General features: G+C 39.9%; 1 protein-coding gene across 2 annotated transcripts in view; it reads left to right on the top strand.

Annotated features, from left to right (window-relative positions):
- Window positions 1–17103, top strand: part of TBXAS1 (thromboxane A synthase 1) — a 231123-nt gene that overhangs the window by 93139 nt on the left and 120881 nt on the right. For both annotated transcript variants that reach the window (XM_027842282.1, XM_027842283.1), the window contains one exon: window positions 5104–5220. In XM_027842282.1, coding sequence (XP_027698083.1) covers window positions 5104–5220 — 117 coding nt within the window. The remainder of the gene's footprint in view (window positions 1–5103; window positions 5221–17103) is intronic.

Below are 17103 nucleotides of genomic sequence, written 5' to 3' on the forward strand. Positions count from 1 at the left end.
AACCAATAAATATTTATTAAGAGTCAGGCACTGTGCTAAGAGCTGGGGATACAAAAAGAGGCAAAAGACAGTCCCTCCCCTCAAGGAACTTACGGTCTAGTGGATTTAACTTATTAACTAAATTTAACTTCTTCGATTATTTAAAACATGATTCTGAGAACAGGCGTTATCAGTCAGACAAAGGGGTCCATGACACACACCAAAAAGATTAAAAGTCACTGACCCTGGGGGCCGAGCCAAGATGGTAGAGTAAAGGCAGGGACTTGCCTGAGCTCTCCTCAAAAACCCTCCAAATACCTTCAAAAATTACTCTAAACCAAGTCTAGAGCAGCAGAACCCATAAAAAAGACGGAATGAAACAGATTTCCAGCCCAAGACAATTTACAAGATTGGCAGGAAAGGTCTGTTGCACCAGGCTTAGAGAAGAGTGTGGGCCGGTGCAGACTGAGCCCCAGAGAGCTGGAGCAGGCCTAGGGGCAACTGAATTGGTAGCAGCTGTGGTGTTTTCTGAACCTCTCAGTCCACAGACACCAGGGCAATTTAGAAGGTCAGCAGGAAGGGTCTGTTGCTCCAGGAGTGGAGTGGAGCACAGTCCAGCACAGGCTAGGTCAGCACTGCCCGGCCCCAGCAGGCCAGGAGTAGGCCATGGCAGTGACTGAATCAGCAGTAACAGCGGACGCTTCCAGGACTCCCAACCCACTGATGGTAAAGGGGTCAAACAACTGGTCAGAAGGAGATTATAGGGATCTCTTTGTTATCACTGAGGCAGGACTTTGTTGCTTTGCCCACACTTGGATCTGGGTCCCAGTTCTAGGTGGCAGTCCCAGTTTGAGGAGGAGCATTTGCATAGCAGAGCTTGAGGCAGCAGTGGACAGGGAGCCCTCAAGTTTCAGGGCAGAAAAGAGTGTTTGTGGTCACTCACAGATCAGAGCACAGGCCAGGAAAATAGAGAACACCTCTCCTTAGATCATACCACCTTGGAAAACTTACAGGTCCCTAAAAGTATCTTTGAAAACAGCTACACAAAACCCTTGAAGTTGGGATAGTGCACCCTCCACCCTGGGTGCAGAACCCTACTTTAACAAACAGTTAAAAGTCAAGTAATAGGCTGGAAAAATGAGCAAACAACCAAAAAAAGAACTCTGACTATAGAAAGTTATTATGGTAACAAGGAAGATCAAAACACACACCCAGAAGAAGATAACAAAGTCAAAGCTCCTACATCCAAAGCCTCCAAGAAAAATGTGAATTGGTCTCAGGCCATGGAAGAGCTCAAAAAGGATTTTGAAAATCAAGTAAGAGAAGTAGAGGAAAAATTAGGAAGATAAATGAGAGTGATGAAAGAAAATCATAAAAAATGAGGCAACAGCTTGGTAAAGGAGACACAAAAAAATACTGAAGAAAATAACAACTTAAAAAACAGACTAGGCCAAATGGCAAAAGAGGTCCAAAAAGCCAATAAGGGGAAGAATACCTTAAAAAGCAGAATTGGCCAAATGGAAAAGGAGGTTCAAAAGCTCACTGAAGAAAATGATTGCTTAAAAATTAGAATGGAGGGGCAGCTAGGTGGAGCAGTAGATAGAGCTCCAGCCTTGGAGTCAGGAGGACCTGAGTTCAAATCTGGCCTCAGACACATGATACTCATTAACTGTGTGAGCCTGGGCAATTCACTTAACCCCATCGCCTCGCCAAAAAAAAAAAAAAATTAGAATGGAGCAAATGTAAGCTAATGACTCTATGAGAAATCAAGAAGCAATAAAACAAAGCTGAAAGAATGAAAAAATAAAAGACAAGTAAAATATCTCTTTGGAAAAACAACTGACCTGGAAAATAGCTCCAGGAGAGATAATTTTAAAATTATTGGACTACCTGAAAGCCATAATAAAAAAAAAAGAACCTAGACATCATCTTTCAAGAAATTATCAGGGAAAACTGCCCTGATGTTCTAGAACCAGAGGGTAAAATAGAAATGGAAAGAATTCGCTGATCCTCTCCTGAAAGACATCCCAAAATGAAAACTGCCAGGAATATGATAGCCAAATTCCAGAGTTCCCAGGTCAAGGAGAAAATGTTGCAAGCAGCCAGAAAAAAACAATTCAAGTATTGTGGAAACACAGTCAGAATAACACAATATTTAGCAGCTTCTACATTAAAGGATTGGAGGGCTTAGAATATGATATTCCAGAGGGCAAAAAAAGTTAGGATTACAACCAAGAGTCACCTACCCAGCAAAACTGAGTATAATCCTTCAGGGGGAAAAAATGGACGTTCAATGATAGAGGACTTTTAAGCATTCTTGATGAAAAGACCAGAGCTGAATAGAAAATTTTACTTTCAAATACAAGATTCAAGAGAAGCATAAAAAAGTAGACAGGAAAGGGAAATCATAAGGGACTTAATAAGGTTAAACTGTTTACATTCTTACATGGGAAAATGATATTTGTCATTCTTAAGACTTTTCTCATTATTAGAGTAGTTAGAAGGAGTATATATAGACAGAGGGCACAGGTGTGAGTTGAATATGAAGGGATGATATCTAAAAAATAAAATTAAGGGGTGAGAAAGGAATGTGTGGGGAGAAAGAAAGGGAAAAGTAGAATGGGGTAAGTTATCTCACATAAAAGAGGCAAGAAAAAGCTTTTACAATGGAGGGGAAGACGGGGGAGGTGAAGGGGAGTGAGAGAACCTTACTCTCATCAGAACTGGCTCAAAGAGGGAACAAGATACACAGGCAATGGGGTATAGAAATCTATCTTACCCTACAGGAAAGTAGAAAGGGAAGGGGATAAGAGAAGGGGGGTGGTGATAGAAGGGAGGACAAATTGGGGAAAGGGGTAGTCAGAAGCAAAACACTTTTGAGGAGGGACAGGGTGAAAGGAGAGAGAGAATAGAATAAACAGGGGAGGGGGTAATAGGATGGAGGGAAATACAGTTAGCAATACTATCTGAAAAAAAATATTTGAAGCAAGTTTCTCTGATAAAGGCCTCACTTCTCTAGCATATAGAGAACTGTGTCAAATTTGTAAAAGTAAGAGTCATTCCCCAATAGTTAGATGATCAAAAGATATAATCAGTTTTCAGATGAAGTAATTAAAGCTATCTATAGACATATGAAAAAAATATTATAACTCACTATTGATTAGAGAAATACAAATTAAAACAATTCTAAGGTACTGTCTCATACCTATTAGATCGGCTAATAGGACAGAAAAGGTAAATGACAAATGTTGGAGGGGATGTAAGAAAAATGAGACATTAACGCACTGTTGGTGGAGTTGTGAACTGATTCAACCATTCTGTAGAGCAATTTGGAACTATGCCCAAAGGGCTATAAAATCATGCATATCCTTTGATCTAGCAATATCACTAGTAGGCCTGTATCCCAAAACAGATGAAAAACAAAAAGGAAAAGGACCTATATGTACAAAAATATTTATAGCAGCTCTTTTCTGGGGGTAAAGAATTAGAGAGGGGATACCCATCAATTGAGGAATGCCTGAACAAGTTGTGATATGTATTTATGATAGAATACTACTATACTATAATAAATGATGAGCAGGATGCTATCAAAAACACCTGGAAAGACTTGCATGAGCTGATGGTGCAGAGTGAAATGTATTGTGTACAAGGTAACAGCAATATTGTAAGATGATCAGCTGCGAATGACTTTGTTATTCTCTCAATGCAACGATCCAAGACAACTCTGGAGGACTTAGGATGAAAATGCTATCCATTCCCAGAAAAAGAACTGATGGTGTCTGAATGCAGATTGAAGCATACTTTTTTTTTTTACTCTATTTTTCTTGAGAGGTTTTTTTTTTTTTTGTCTATGTTTTCTTTCACAACATAACTTTTATGGATGTTTTACATGACTACTTTTATATAACCTATATGGAATTACTTGCCTTCTCAATGAGGAGGGTTGGGGACGGAGGAAGGGAGAGAATTTGGAACTCAAAGTTTTAGAAAACAAATGTTAAAATTGTTTTTACGTGTAACTGGGGAAAACATTAAATACTAAATAAATTTGAAAAAAAAAAAAAGAGTCCCTGTGCTCTCTCCATGCACACCTTATCTAGAATTTAAGCTCCTTAGGGCAAGAACTGTTTTTCCTTTTGTCATTGTACTCCCAGAGTTTAGCCACATTGCCTTGTGGGTTCTAATGTAGATGCTTAAAGTTTAAGGAATTGAATGAAAGGTGAAATGACTTGCCCAAAGTCACACAAAATTGAAGCCAGAACTTAAAATAGGACTCTTCATTGAGGGCTTATTTCACTCCATCCAACTTGTTCCCTACTAATCCACAAAATATAGTTATACCAAATATTTAGCCTTGGGTTTATGTTAGGCAGAAGAACTTAACAGTTAAAAGGAAAAACTAATATTGTTGCTTATCTGAAGATAGACCATTGGACTGAAAAGTTCCCAACAACTCTACTTCCCCCACATCCCAGGGCAAGAGGACAAGCAGATCTGAATCTATCAGCCCAAATCCTCTTCCCTAGTACCAGTGGCTAATGTTGCTTTCCAAAATGAACAGACTCATCTGGTTTGAATGGAAGAGAACAATTCTGAATAGCCTGTCAATAGTTGAAACTTACTGGACCCACTTCACCCACTAACATATACCCCCCATCTGTGTCTGCTCCTTGTTGGATCCAGACACATTTGTCAATCCACTCTTGTCCTGAGCTTGTAAATCCAAGGAAAGGGCAACCCATTGTCCGAACTACAGGAGTTAAAAGCCAAGCTAAGGAGATATTTGCCCTGCTGGTCTCTAGCTTCAAAGGAGGCTCTCTCAATCAATCTTTTCTAAAAGGAGTAATGCACTCCACAAAGGATTTATTTTCCGTGATCAAGGACACACTGCAACAGGGTTGGAATCTGAGCCAGCAGTGATCACCCCATTAGCCCTCACTCATGTATCTTGAGCCTCATTTACAGCAAGCCCTTAGATCATTCCTCTCTCTCTGCCCAAGCAGTCTACTAATTTGTGGATCATTGATGGGCTTTAGCCCTGACATTTATAATAAACTCATCTTGCAGCAAAGATAGACTGCCTTGGCGTTACTCAAAACTCTTTTGCTTGTCCCTTTTGACCAGATGTCAGGGATGGAGACCAAGCCTGTTGCTGACAGCATCCTGTTTTTGAGGAACAAGAGATGGGAAGAGGTCAGAAGCGTGCTGACTCCTGCTTTTAGTCCAAAGAGGCTGGATGAGGTAAGACAAAGAAAATAGAGCAGCATCTGCTGCCATGAGGAACAGATACTTGCTGCCCAAAACTTCATGGAAAATTGTATCCATCTTTCATCACTGCATCAAGTGGCAAATCACTTTGAGACATGCAGCCCCAAGGCTTTCAAACATGTGACTAGAGATTGGGCATGTGCATAGTCACATACACACACCAGGTACATGGAGGGATTTGACAGGAATAAATCTGTGTCACAAGGTAGGAGATGGCATTGTTCTTAACAACGCCTGCTCTGTGCTGTCTTGATTCTCTCAGGTATGTCTATATCAGAAGTTAAGGGATCTGTACAGTCACAAGTGGTGACACGTTGTGAACCGTGACACATTGCTTGCACACAGCAGGAGTTTTGCAAAGGCTTATAGGTACAATGATTGATTTACAACAATCAAGGGTGTCCATGTTGTATATAAAGTTTCATACGCTGTATATATGGGCATGCATGTATGTGTGTATACACACATATTTCTGGGGGGGGACAGACAGAGAAAGGTAAGAGAGAGAAAGGAGAGAGGGGAAAGGGAGGGGAGAGAGAAAGAGAGAGAGAGAGGGAGAGAGAGAGAGAGATCTTAGTACAGTTTTAGAACAAAAATCTTAGTACAGTTTTCAACTTTAGCAGTTTAAAAGTTCACTAAGACTTTCGGGTCATCCTTTATATAGGCACTATATAGTGCTCTATAAACACTTTATATAGTGCTTTAAGATTTGTAAAGTGCTTTATAAAAATATCTAATTTTATCTTCACAGCCTTGTGATGTAGCTATTATCATCCCTATTTTACAGGTGAGGAAACTGAGGTAAATAGGTTAAGCAACTTGCCCAGGGTCACAAAGCTAATAAGTGTCTGATGCTGGATTTGAGCTCAGGTTTTCCTGATACCAGGTCTAGAACTCCGTCCACTGTTCTACCTAGCTGCCTATATCTATGTGCAAGTGTATGTGTGTGTATGTGTGTGTGTGTGTGCGCGCACGCGTGCATGTGTACATACAAATGTACTCAAATAAGAGTCAGTGTCGTATAGTGGAAAGAGAGCTTCCCAGTCAGAAAGACCTGGGTTCAAGTTCCTTCTCTTATATACACACTTTGTGACCCTGGACAAACTATTCGATTAACTTCTGAGTGATCTGGGCAACTCAAAAATTGCATGTTTCACAACTGTTGCCAATATGCATTGGTAAAGGGGATTTCTTCACTGGGAATTCCCTGTACCAATGAAATCAGAGGTCCAGATCCACCCCCCCATACACCCCTACTCACCCATGTATATATGTGTATGTGTGTATATGTACACACACATGCACATACATATATATGTATATCTATATGTATATATACATATATACACATACACACATGTACAGGCAACTAGGTGGCATAGTAGATTGAGTACCAGGCCTGGAGTCAGGAAGACCTGAGTTTAAATATGACCTCACTTACTAGCTGTGTGACCCTGGGCAAGTCACTTCACCCTGTTTGCCTCAGTTTCCTCACCTGTCAAATGAGCTGGAGAAGGAAATGGCAAACCATTCCAGTATCTTTGCCAAGGAAAACCTCAACTGGAGTCATAAAGAGTTGGACAAGACTGAAACAACTGCACAACTACAACATATATGTGTTTATACACACACGTATGTATGTGCATGGAAGTAGGGAGCAGGAAGAACAATTAGGAGGCCATTGATAGGTAGATAAAAATAGATATATACAAACCCATATACATGTGAGTATAAATATGCATACCTGAGTACATACATGTGTATGTGAATATGTGTGCATATATACATATATATGTATATATGTATATCACTTTAATAGCTTAAAACTACCCAGACTTTTAGAACACCATATATATATACAAGAACATATATATATTCTCATATATATTCTTAATTATGCATATACACACACATACACCTATATGTTTCAAGGTTGAAATCCACTGTGGTAACAGTGAAGATATGCCATTTAATTATTTACTTTCCATCCAAATGTTTCCTATTACAAATTCCTGTTACAATTCCTATTACAGCCAGTGAGAATGAATCTCAGAAAGAGGAGACAGAAGTATATCCTCCCCCATCCCTTGTAAACGCCTTGAGGGCAGAAACTACGGGGGAAGAGGAGGAGTTGTCTTTGTATCCTGAGTACCTCACATAGTTCCTTGAGTGCACTGGAAAATTAATAAATGCTTTTTGAATTGGATTGGGTTGGATTAGAGAGGATGTGGTCATCATCCCCTCTAGTCGTTCCCTAACTTGGAGAAGACAGATCTTACCTTTGAATGGCTAAATTCTGCAAACACATTTCTTGGGAAGTCTTCTTAAGTTGCTCTGCATGATTTGAATGGCTCTGGCCATTTGGACTGGGGAGCATTCACAGAATTACAGGCACCCACACAGTGTGGATTGGCCTTTAAATTTTCATAGTGAAGCTCTTCAGATTAAAGCATCGAATGTTCTCAAAGTGGAGAACCATTTTCCAAGAACATTACTGCCAGGAGCTTTCTCCAGGCTATGCCAGCCTTCAGCAGTCTATTTTTAATATTTAGTTTTATTTCTCAATCCTTCAGACCAATAAAAATGAAAGTCATTATAACCAAGTGTGATCGGGGTAATAAATACTTCAGAGTCCAAAAATACATTGTCTCTGCCTGACCAGATGCCCATTTTCTAGAAGTGTCCCTGCATTTATCTACCAGCAAGAGACCATTATCCTGTGACAAAGTTGTATTCCACTGACACCCAATCTCCTAATTAAAATCAGTATAATGATGGACTGTTTAAGCTCTAGTTAAAATCTTCTTTTTCTATTTGCATTTAAAAGGAAACATACTCCTTTCTGGGTTGGGGGTGTGATGGACCCAGGTCTGGGTTATAATTTGGTTTTTCACTGGCAGAAGCTTTTGTGTTCTGCCTGGCCACTAGTGAGAACAGCACATCTATCTAATGGTACCCAACTGCGAGGGGCTGGAGGGGGAGCATTGCTTAGCAACACTAGCTGTCACCGCCTCCTCACGGTAAATGTTGATTGGTTACAATGCCTGACAAGCACTTCTATGTCATCAGAATGGCTCAACATGTTGACGGCCACAGTGGTTACTGACCTGACAGCAAATTTTGCATAGAAATTTGGATTTTAAAAAAATCCTTCGGTGTTTCTTCAACAAGTGCTCTTATGGAAGGAGGGCATTCAATCTTTCCTATTTATTCATCTTCAACTGACGGTTCAAGAGTTTCATTTCTTTTTTCCCAAACAAGCCAAAGTTAAAACAAAGATAAAAGCAAAACCAAAACCGTTGAGTCTTGTTTGCACTGAGTATCCAACTTCTTTTGGCTTCATATTTTTCAAAGGTGAACAAGAAGACTGGACTAGAAGTTAGATCTCTGATATTTATTAGCTGTGTGACCTGCAGTCATTCTCTCACCCCTCCTAGTCTCATTTTCCTTATCTGGCCTCAAAGGAGTATAAATGCAAGGACATTCTCAAGGTCTCTCTGAAGAACTTTGAAATCAATTGTGAGACATGGGGGACACTGGCACAGGAACGCCCAGCATGGTGTGCCCTCATCAGAGAAGGCGCTGTGCTCTGTGAGCAAAGCACAACTGCCATCACTCAAAGGAAATGTGAGATGAGCAAGTTTAGAGACATCTCCACTCTAGATGTTCATATGAACTATTTGTGCCTGACCTGTGGTCTGGTCCGATCAGCCATAGCCAGACACACTGTACTTTGACCCTGACATAATGATGTCATTTTGATCCTCTTTCTAGAATGAAGGATGACAACCACTGTCAATATCACATGGGATGATGTATATTGAAGCACTTTGCAAACTAAAGCACAATGCAAATAATCGATATCGAATCCATTGTTATTTATTACATATTCCCTTTAAAAATTAGTCAATAAGAATTACATGCCTACTTTATGCTGGACACTGAGTTTGGTTTGGGGAAAACAAAGGCAAAAATAAAATAGTCCCTGACCTCAAGGAGCTTACATTCTATCAGAATGGAATTATTTAAAATATGTAGCCCATAATCATCTAACCATGATGGTATCTCTGTGACACCTAATAGGATAAAATATGAAAACATCTGTTATCGTTTCATGAGCAATGCTCATAGACTCACAGCTCTGAAAGTGACCAGAGAGATCACCAAGAGTCTAGATTTTATATTGCAGGGGTCTGCAAACTACAGCCTGTGAACCAAATTTAGCACACGCGAAGAATGGTACCATTCTTAGCTCATGGGCCATACAAAAATAAGCGGTAGGCCACTCAATTTTGTCAACATGGACAAGGCTAGTTTCCCATTCATAGACAAGGAGCATACTTTCCTCATAGCCAAGAGGGTGACCCATTCCATAGATTTTCAGGGGTCAGCTAATTGTGCATTTATTATTATTATTTATTACTATTTTGGGGTTGGGGGGGTAGTTAGAAGCACACTACATCAAATATTACATGCTGTTAAGTGGCATTCAGAAAAACTAATGTGTGGTGGTGTTTTTTTTTTATAAGACAAAGAGTATGTATGCATGATGTAGTAGATAAAGCCTTGGACTTAGAGTGAGAAAGACCTGAGTTCAAATCCACCTCAGACACTTACTAGCTATGTGAACCTGAACCTTTCTATGCCTCAGTTTCATCATCCATGAAATGGGGATGATAACACATTCCCTGACTACCTCATTGGGATCTGGTGAAGATTAAAAGAGATTATTAATGTGAAAGGACTTTGAAAAGTACAAGATACTATACACATCCAAGCAACAATTATCACATGGGTTTTTTGTTTGGAGTTATATCCTCTAGGTCAATTTGTTCCTTTGAAGTCAGAGATTCTAAGAGAATGTGATGGGCTCTGACATGTACATGGAACCATCCCTACAACTCCCTGTTGCCCTAGGCTAATTGTTTTTTTGGCCCACGGGCCCAAAACAACTATAGGTGAGAATGAGATATGTGACTTGGAATCCTAACGGCTGAAAGGGATTTCAGAGATCATCTCATCTAATGTCCTTATTTTACAGTGAAGGAAATTGTAACAAAGGAGTATCCTTTATTTGCTTTAGGGGTGAATTAGGAAGGCAGTATACCCTGGTGGACAGAGTGCTAGCTCTGGAGTCACAGAATGGGGGTTCAAATCCAACTCTCACCCTATTTGTGTGACCTGGAGCAAAGTATTTATTTAACCTTTAGTGGTCACACTTTCCTCATCTGTGAAATTAGGGAGATGGGTTAGATAACTCAGAATGTTCCTTTCGGTTCTAGGTAATACAATCCTATGAATTGAGTGTTGGGTTGCATAATTCTTTTTTTTCTTTTTCTGGGTCACTCAGCACAATTTGTAGTAACATTTTATATAATGTTAAAAGGAGAATGTGGCTAATGAGAATTGAGAGACTCCAAGTGATTCAATGTGGTACTGGCTCTGGAAGGAGAGGACCTGAATTCAAATTCTACTCTAATATTTACTTCCTGTGGGATAGGGAAAAGATAGTTAACCTCCCTGGGCTTTAGTTTCCTTATCTATAAAATGAGGGCATTGGACTAGATTTCCTCTGAGGACCCTCACAGCTCTACACTGATAATCCAATGTAAATTATGACTCTGTAACGGCTAATGATCCCAAAAAGAAGAACAGAGAAGAGGAAGGCATCTGATGAAATCAGTGTGATTGCAAGTCAAACTCTCAGATTTTGAAAAGCCACAAGCAGGGGCAGCTAGGTGGCCCAACGGATAGAGCACTGGCCCTGGAGTCAGGAGGACCTGAGTTCAAATCCAGCCTCAGACACTTACTAGCTGTGTGCCCCTGAGCAAGTCACTTAACCCCAATTGCCTCCAAAAGAAAAAAAAAGGAATTAAAAAAAAGGAAAAAAAAGAAAAGCCATAAGCAAAAGGTAGAAGGAGAAGGACTTCATCAATGGTGAATGCAAAAGGGCAGCATGACCCCTATAAGATCAATGACAGGAAGATTATAAACTTACTATGAACCAAGTTTCATGAAGGGGAGAAAATGATAAATAAGACAAAAAACTTTTTGGAAAGTTATATTTGGGAGCAAGAAGAAAGTGGGAGGCAGAGGTCTATTTTTGAGAACCAAGTTCAACATCAATGTCATTCAGCCATTTCAGTCTTCATGACCCTATTTGGGATTTTTTCTTGGCAAAGGTACTGGAATGGTTTGCCATTTCCTTCAGTTCATTTTAGAGATGAGGAAACTGAGGCAAACAGAGTTAGGTAACTTGCCCAACTGGGGTCATGCAACCGATAAGTGAAGTCAGATTTGAACTCAGATCTTTCTGGCTCTAGGCCCAGTGTTTTATTTATTTTGCCCCCTAGCTGCCCCTCATCAATAGCCAGATAGTAAGAGAGTGGCTGCTACAAATGAGTTCCTCTCTTCAAACCCAGGTAACTACACAATAAAGAAATGGCAAACGTGATCTCAGCATCATTGTTGTCAGTCTTTGAGAAACCAGGGAGTACAGGAGAGGTACCAGAAAACTATGGAGGATGATTATAGTCCCAGTTCTTGAAAGGAAGAGAAAAGTATGTTCTGACAACTGCAGTCCTGGAAGCAATGGAGGGCAGTGAAGCGAGCGTTGAATTAGACTTTATTTGTGTTGGTGAGTATTTAGATAAAAATAAGGTGATCATCAAGAACAAATATGGGTTCGCTAAGAACAAGTCATGCCAAACGAGCCTAATTGCCTTTTTTGATAGGGCTTTTTCTCTAATTTGTTAGATCAGAGGACGCTATCTTAATTTCAAAAAAATCATTTGACATAGTCTTTCATACTCATACTATAAGGATACGATGGTACAATGTAGATGGAATTATTGTACCATTAGGTAGATTCACCGCTGGTTGGACAGCCATATCTAAATGATGGCAATTCATATTTCTATGTCAGCCAGAAAGAGATCTGTAGTGAAATCCCAAAGCAACAGAAAAGATAGGTAGGATCCCCCAACATAAAATTTTAGAAGAAAGGGTTGTCCAAGAGGGATGGAAACTTTCAAGAATAGAATTCTAATAACACAAAAACAAACTGTTCCTATAAGAAAGAAAAAGGGGAGCTCTCTAAAGAGTATAATGTGTAGTTACAGGCAACTTGTCATTAAGAATATAAGCTTCTTATTAGATTGTAAGCTCCTTGAGGGCAGGGACTGTCTTTTGCCTCGTGTGTTCCCAGCACTTAGCACAATGCCTGGCACATAGTACTTAATAAATGTTTATTGATTGATTTAGCCAATCAATAGACATTGATTAAGCACCTACTATGTGCCAGGCACTGTGCTAGATGTTGGAAATGCAAAGACAAAAGAAAAACCTATCTTTTCCCTCAAGAAGCTCACGTTCTACAGTGGGATACAATACTTACAGCTACTTTAAAAAAAAAATTCAAGTTAATCTATGTGGCCAGTCTTTTTTTTTTTTTTTAACCAATTTAGACTACCCAAGCCATGCCTACCTTAGCACAGAATGAGTTAGTGCAGACAAAAGCCATTCATCACTTGGAGACCTCTCCAAATCTGGCGTGCTATATGACACCAAATCCCTTGCTGCTAGCCTTTAGAAACTGTTGCCTCTTCTTAGGACCTGCTAGGGCATGCCTTTTATTGCCATAGGTTTTTTTGAACCAAGGTCTGCTCCCCATTCTGGCTCAACAACTACCACTACCACAATGATCCATCAAAGAGGACTTCGGAGGAGGAATATTTTTTTTTTACAATGATTTTAAACAGACTTGGATGAAGACATAAAAAGCACGCTGCTTATCAAATCTGCAGATGACAGAAATCAGGAAGGATGACAGACTCAGTATTTAAAATTATACTGACAGACTGGAATACTAAACTAAAATCAACAAAATTACATTTAACAGCTATGATGTAAATTCATGCACTTAATTAAAAAAAACTAATCCCATGTATATAGAATGTGGGAGACTTCACTTGATTGTAATGTGCTCATTTATAATCCAACATTTATTGAGTGCCTAGTACATACAAGATCTGACTGTATAGGGCAGTATATAAGAAGGTCCAGATGAATAAGACATAGTACCTGCTGCCAAACAACTCACAGATTAACAAAAAGGAATGCATATTTGTGCAAATAATCACAATATAAGGTAGAATGCATAAGAGAGATAAAAAGTAATATAAGACTTTAGATGGCCCTAAAGTACAAATAAAAGAGACCCCACTTTGGGGTGGGAAGGAAGGCTTCATGCAATTGTCACTTGATCCCTAAATCAAGGATGAAGGATTGAAGTATGGATAGGATCTCAACTGGTGGAGATAGAGAAGCCTTCTCAAGAGAAATGATTTGGCATAAGCAGATTCTTGGTCAAGTTGGACAAGAGACCCTCAAAAGTCCATTCCAAAACAGAGATTCCATACTCTTAAGATACTGAGGAGGAAAAGTCAAAGATGATTCTTGGGTTAAGAACCCAACTGAGTATCTGGGTAGATGGTCATGCCCTTAATAGAAAATGCATATTCTGTACACGGAACAGTTTCTTTGAAAAGATGTTGAGTTCATTTTGGCTATGTTGAGTTTGAGGCGAGGTCAGCAGGGTAGGAAGGCGGGAAGAGAATTTGTGTTCTATTTCTGACAGGCAGTTGGAAATGTCAGTCTGGAGTTGGAGAGAGAGATTAGAGCTGGAAACATAAGTTTGAAAGTCAAGAACACACTGCCAATAATTGAGGTCATGGGAAGTGATATATTTGTCAAGAGTAAAAGTTTAGAGCAGGAGTTCTTACCCTTTTTCATGTAATGGACCTCTTTGCAGTCTGGTGAAGCCTGTGAACCCCTTCTCAGAATTAGGTTTTTAAATGCATAAAATAAAATACATAGGATTACAAAGGAAACGAAAGGTTAATGAAAACAAAAATATAAACTTTTTCCTAGACAAGTTCCTGAACCACCTGAAATCTATTCACAAATTGATTGGGGGTATGTGGACCCCCAGGTTAAGAATTCTTGCTTTAGAGAGAGAAGAGGCCCAAGGACAGAGTGTAGGGGGACACCCACATTTAGGAGATGGGAGGAGAAAGAAAAGCCAAGGAAAGGTACAGAAAAGGAAGGATCAAAGAGGTAGAGAAGAAAAAGAACGGTGCAGAGTCATAAAAGCTAAGGAAGCAGAAAATATTTTTTTAAATTTAAAAAAAGAAGGGATAATCAAATGCTGAAAAGAGAGAAATGGAAGAGAAATACTGACCTAAGATTTTGCAAGTGACTTTGGAGAGAACCATTTTAGTTGAGTGATAAGGGCAGATGCCAGATTACCACAAAGCGCTCACTCTTTAGAAGTCTGGCAGCAAAAGAAGAAAAAGTAAATGAGAGTCCATGTGAGCAATATTTGGACCAAACTGAAATCAAAGCCAGTCATGAGACTCCAGCATCCAGTTCACTGAAAGCAAGAATTCCACTGAGTTTTATAGTGACTGAGTCAGACTGCCTCCCCACCTTAGACATGGTCTGAATAAACTCGCATAGCTAAAAACAAAAAAATTCACCTCCTTTTGGATAGCCTTCCAGCTACGTCCAAATACAAAGGTCAGAGGAGAAAAGTCATGAGAATCAGGTTCTGGCTACGAGGCTCCATAAATCCAGGGAATCCGATAGTATCTGCCTATTACTCCACTGTGCATTTTGGAAGCAAACTAACAGAGTTACCCAGCAACAATAGAAGCTTGAAACTGGGAGCGTTCCATCTCTAGAAATATCTGAGCAAAGGCTGGATGAGCATCTGCCAGAGATTTCGTAGAGGGGGGTCTCCGAATTGGACAGGAGCTTTGAGTAGACAGATGATTGATCTCTGAAGTCCTTTTAAGCTCCGAGAATCCATCCTATAGTCAGAGAAGTGAAATGTGTGCCTTTGGGACCAAGGCAGATTTTAGAGATAAAGACCATAGTCTGTGTCTGTGCAGTCTATAACCGGAATAGACTATTTACTAAACCTAGCGCAGGTTCTAGATAAACCATTTAATGGATTTCAATATTTACTGATCAGGCTCTTTGTCTGTTTTATTGGTCATCACGAAGCAGGCCATGCAGTTGTATAGATAGCCCATCGTTAGCATATTAGTAGGTATGTTTCATGGACAAGCATTGCAGATGAATGATAAACTGGGCCCGGAATTAAGTAGAAAAAGAAAGAGACTGGGTTGGGCTTCATATGAGAAATTTGTTTTCAGTGATCTTAAGCTTCTAAAGCCTATCTTTTGGTTTTGGTTTTTGGTTTTTTTTTTTAAAAAAACCACTAATTTAGAGACCTGAGGTGTGTGGCATGTGATGGTATAGACAGTGCACACAAGGACGAACATATCACCCCACCACCACCACCACAACCCTTCAGTCTGCAAATGGCTCATTTCCTTATAAATATTGTCTTATTGGGTTCAAAGGCAATCTAATAGATATTGTCTGCAATTTTCTCAGAAACTGCAAAAATTTTTTAAAACTGTATCTCTAATCAGATTAGTACCACCCTGGGATAAACCAAGAAAATCTCTTCTCCACTGGGTTAGTTTCCCTTCTCTGTCTCAAACCACAAATGTATAGACTTAGACAAAACTTATTATTAATGGGCATATAATTTATTAGTAGTAGCAAGTAAGAAATAAAAACAAACATTTAAACAAAGCATAGGCTGCGATGGGCCTTAAATCATCTCTGTGTTCAGGGGAATCAGAAGAAAGGAGAGGGATGGGCTAGACTTGGCCCTCACTAGTTGTCACAGAACAAATCCCCTTAATAAAAGGATTTGTTCTGTAAAACTTGGACTCAGTCAAAAGACCGCACCCGAGGACCTAGAAGACCCCATGTGGCCTTGAGGTTGCAGGTTCTCCACTCCTGGCTGTCGGCTCTAGTCCGATCATGCCCTGCATTTGTCTTCTCACTTTTCACCTCCTGATCCAGGCATTCATCTATTTGTATCTCCCTCTCACCTTACTGCCTCCCCTGTCTGGCACCCCAAAACATACTGCAGCAGCAAGATAAACAGAGCTCTCCCAAAAAACTTTTCAGACAGTCCATTAACAATCTAAGCCCAAAAATTCTCTATCTTCCTAGGAAAGTCTTCCAGAGCATCTGTGATCCCATTAAAGGGACAACCTGAGCATCCAAAGGCTCTGTGATTCTAAGTCTAAGTAACCCTGGGCTACATTCATATTCTCCTGGCTATGCTGCACAGCTACAAATCATGGTCACAGCATGATCTCTGATGAACCAAAATCGAAGGTGACCCAAGGGCAAACAAAGACTCACGATGGGTGTAAAAAGGCTCCGGGGTATTGCCAAAAAGGACTTGCAGATGAGAAGTGGCATAAAAGATAGTATTCATGACATGCGTCACTACATAAGGAAGTGGATGTAGCAAAGTCCCGAGATAAAAATAGACTGACGGGCCTGAGCGTCACGCTGGTGTCCATTAAATATTAAAAGAACGGGAGGAGAGACTACAGTACCTTGGGTAGATTTATGGAGGGTTTATGGAAGAAACATGACCAGAATCACATAGGAAGAAAAAGCATTGGTGAATCAATCAACAAGCATATATTATATACCTATTGCGTTCCTGGCACTCTGCAAGGCACTGGGAGACTTACGTTTTACCTAATGGGCTGTGATCTGCATTACGGTGGTAGGAAGAGTACTCACATCAAGACATAATGAATCCATTGATTAAATGAGATCATATCTATAAAGCATGTAGCACATTTAGCATAGCCTGGTACATAGTAGGAGCTTAATAAATGCTTGTCCCCTTTTCCCCCCTCCCCACCATTGCAGTGTACAATACTTTCCCCAAATCCTTCCTTCTTTCCACTT

This window comes from Vombatus ursinus, unplaced genomic scaffold (assembly GCF_900497805.2).
Source record: "Vombatus ursinus unplaced genomic scaffold, bare-nosed wombat genome assembly UNPS02014870.1, whole genome shotgun sequence".
Lineage (NCBI taxonomy): Eukaryota > Metazoa > Chordata > Mammalia > Diprotodontia > Vombatidae > Vombatus > Vombatus ursinus.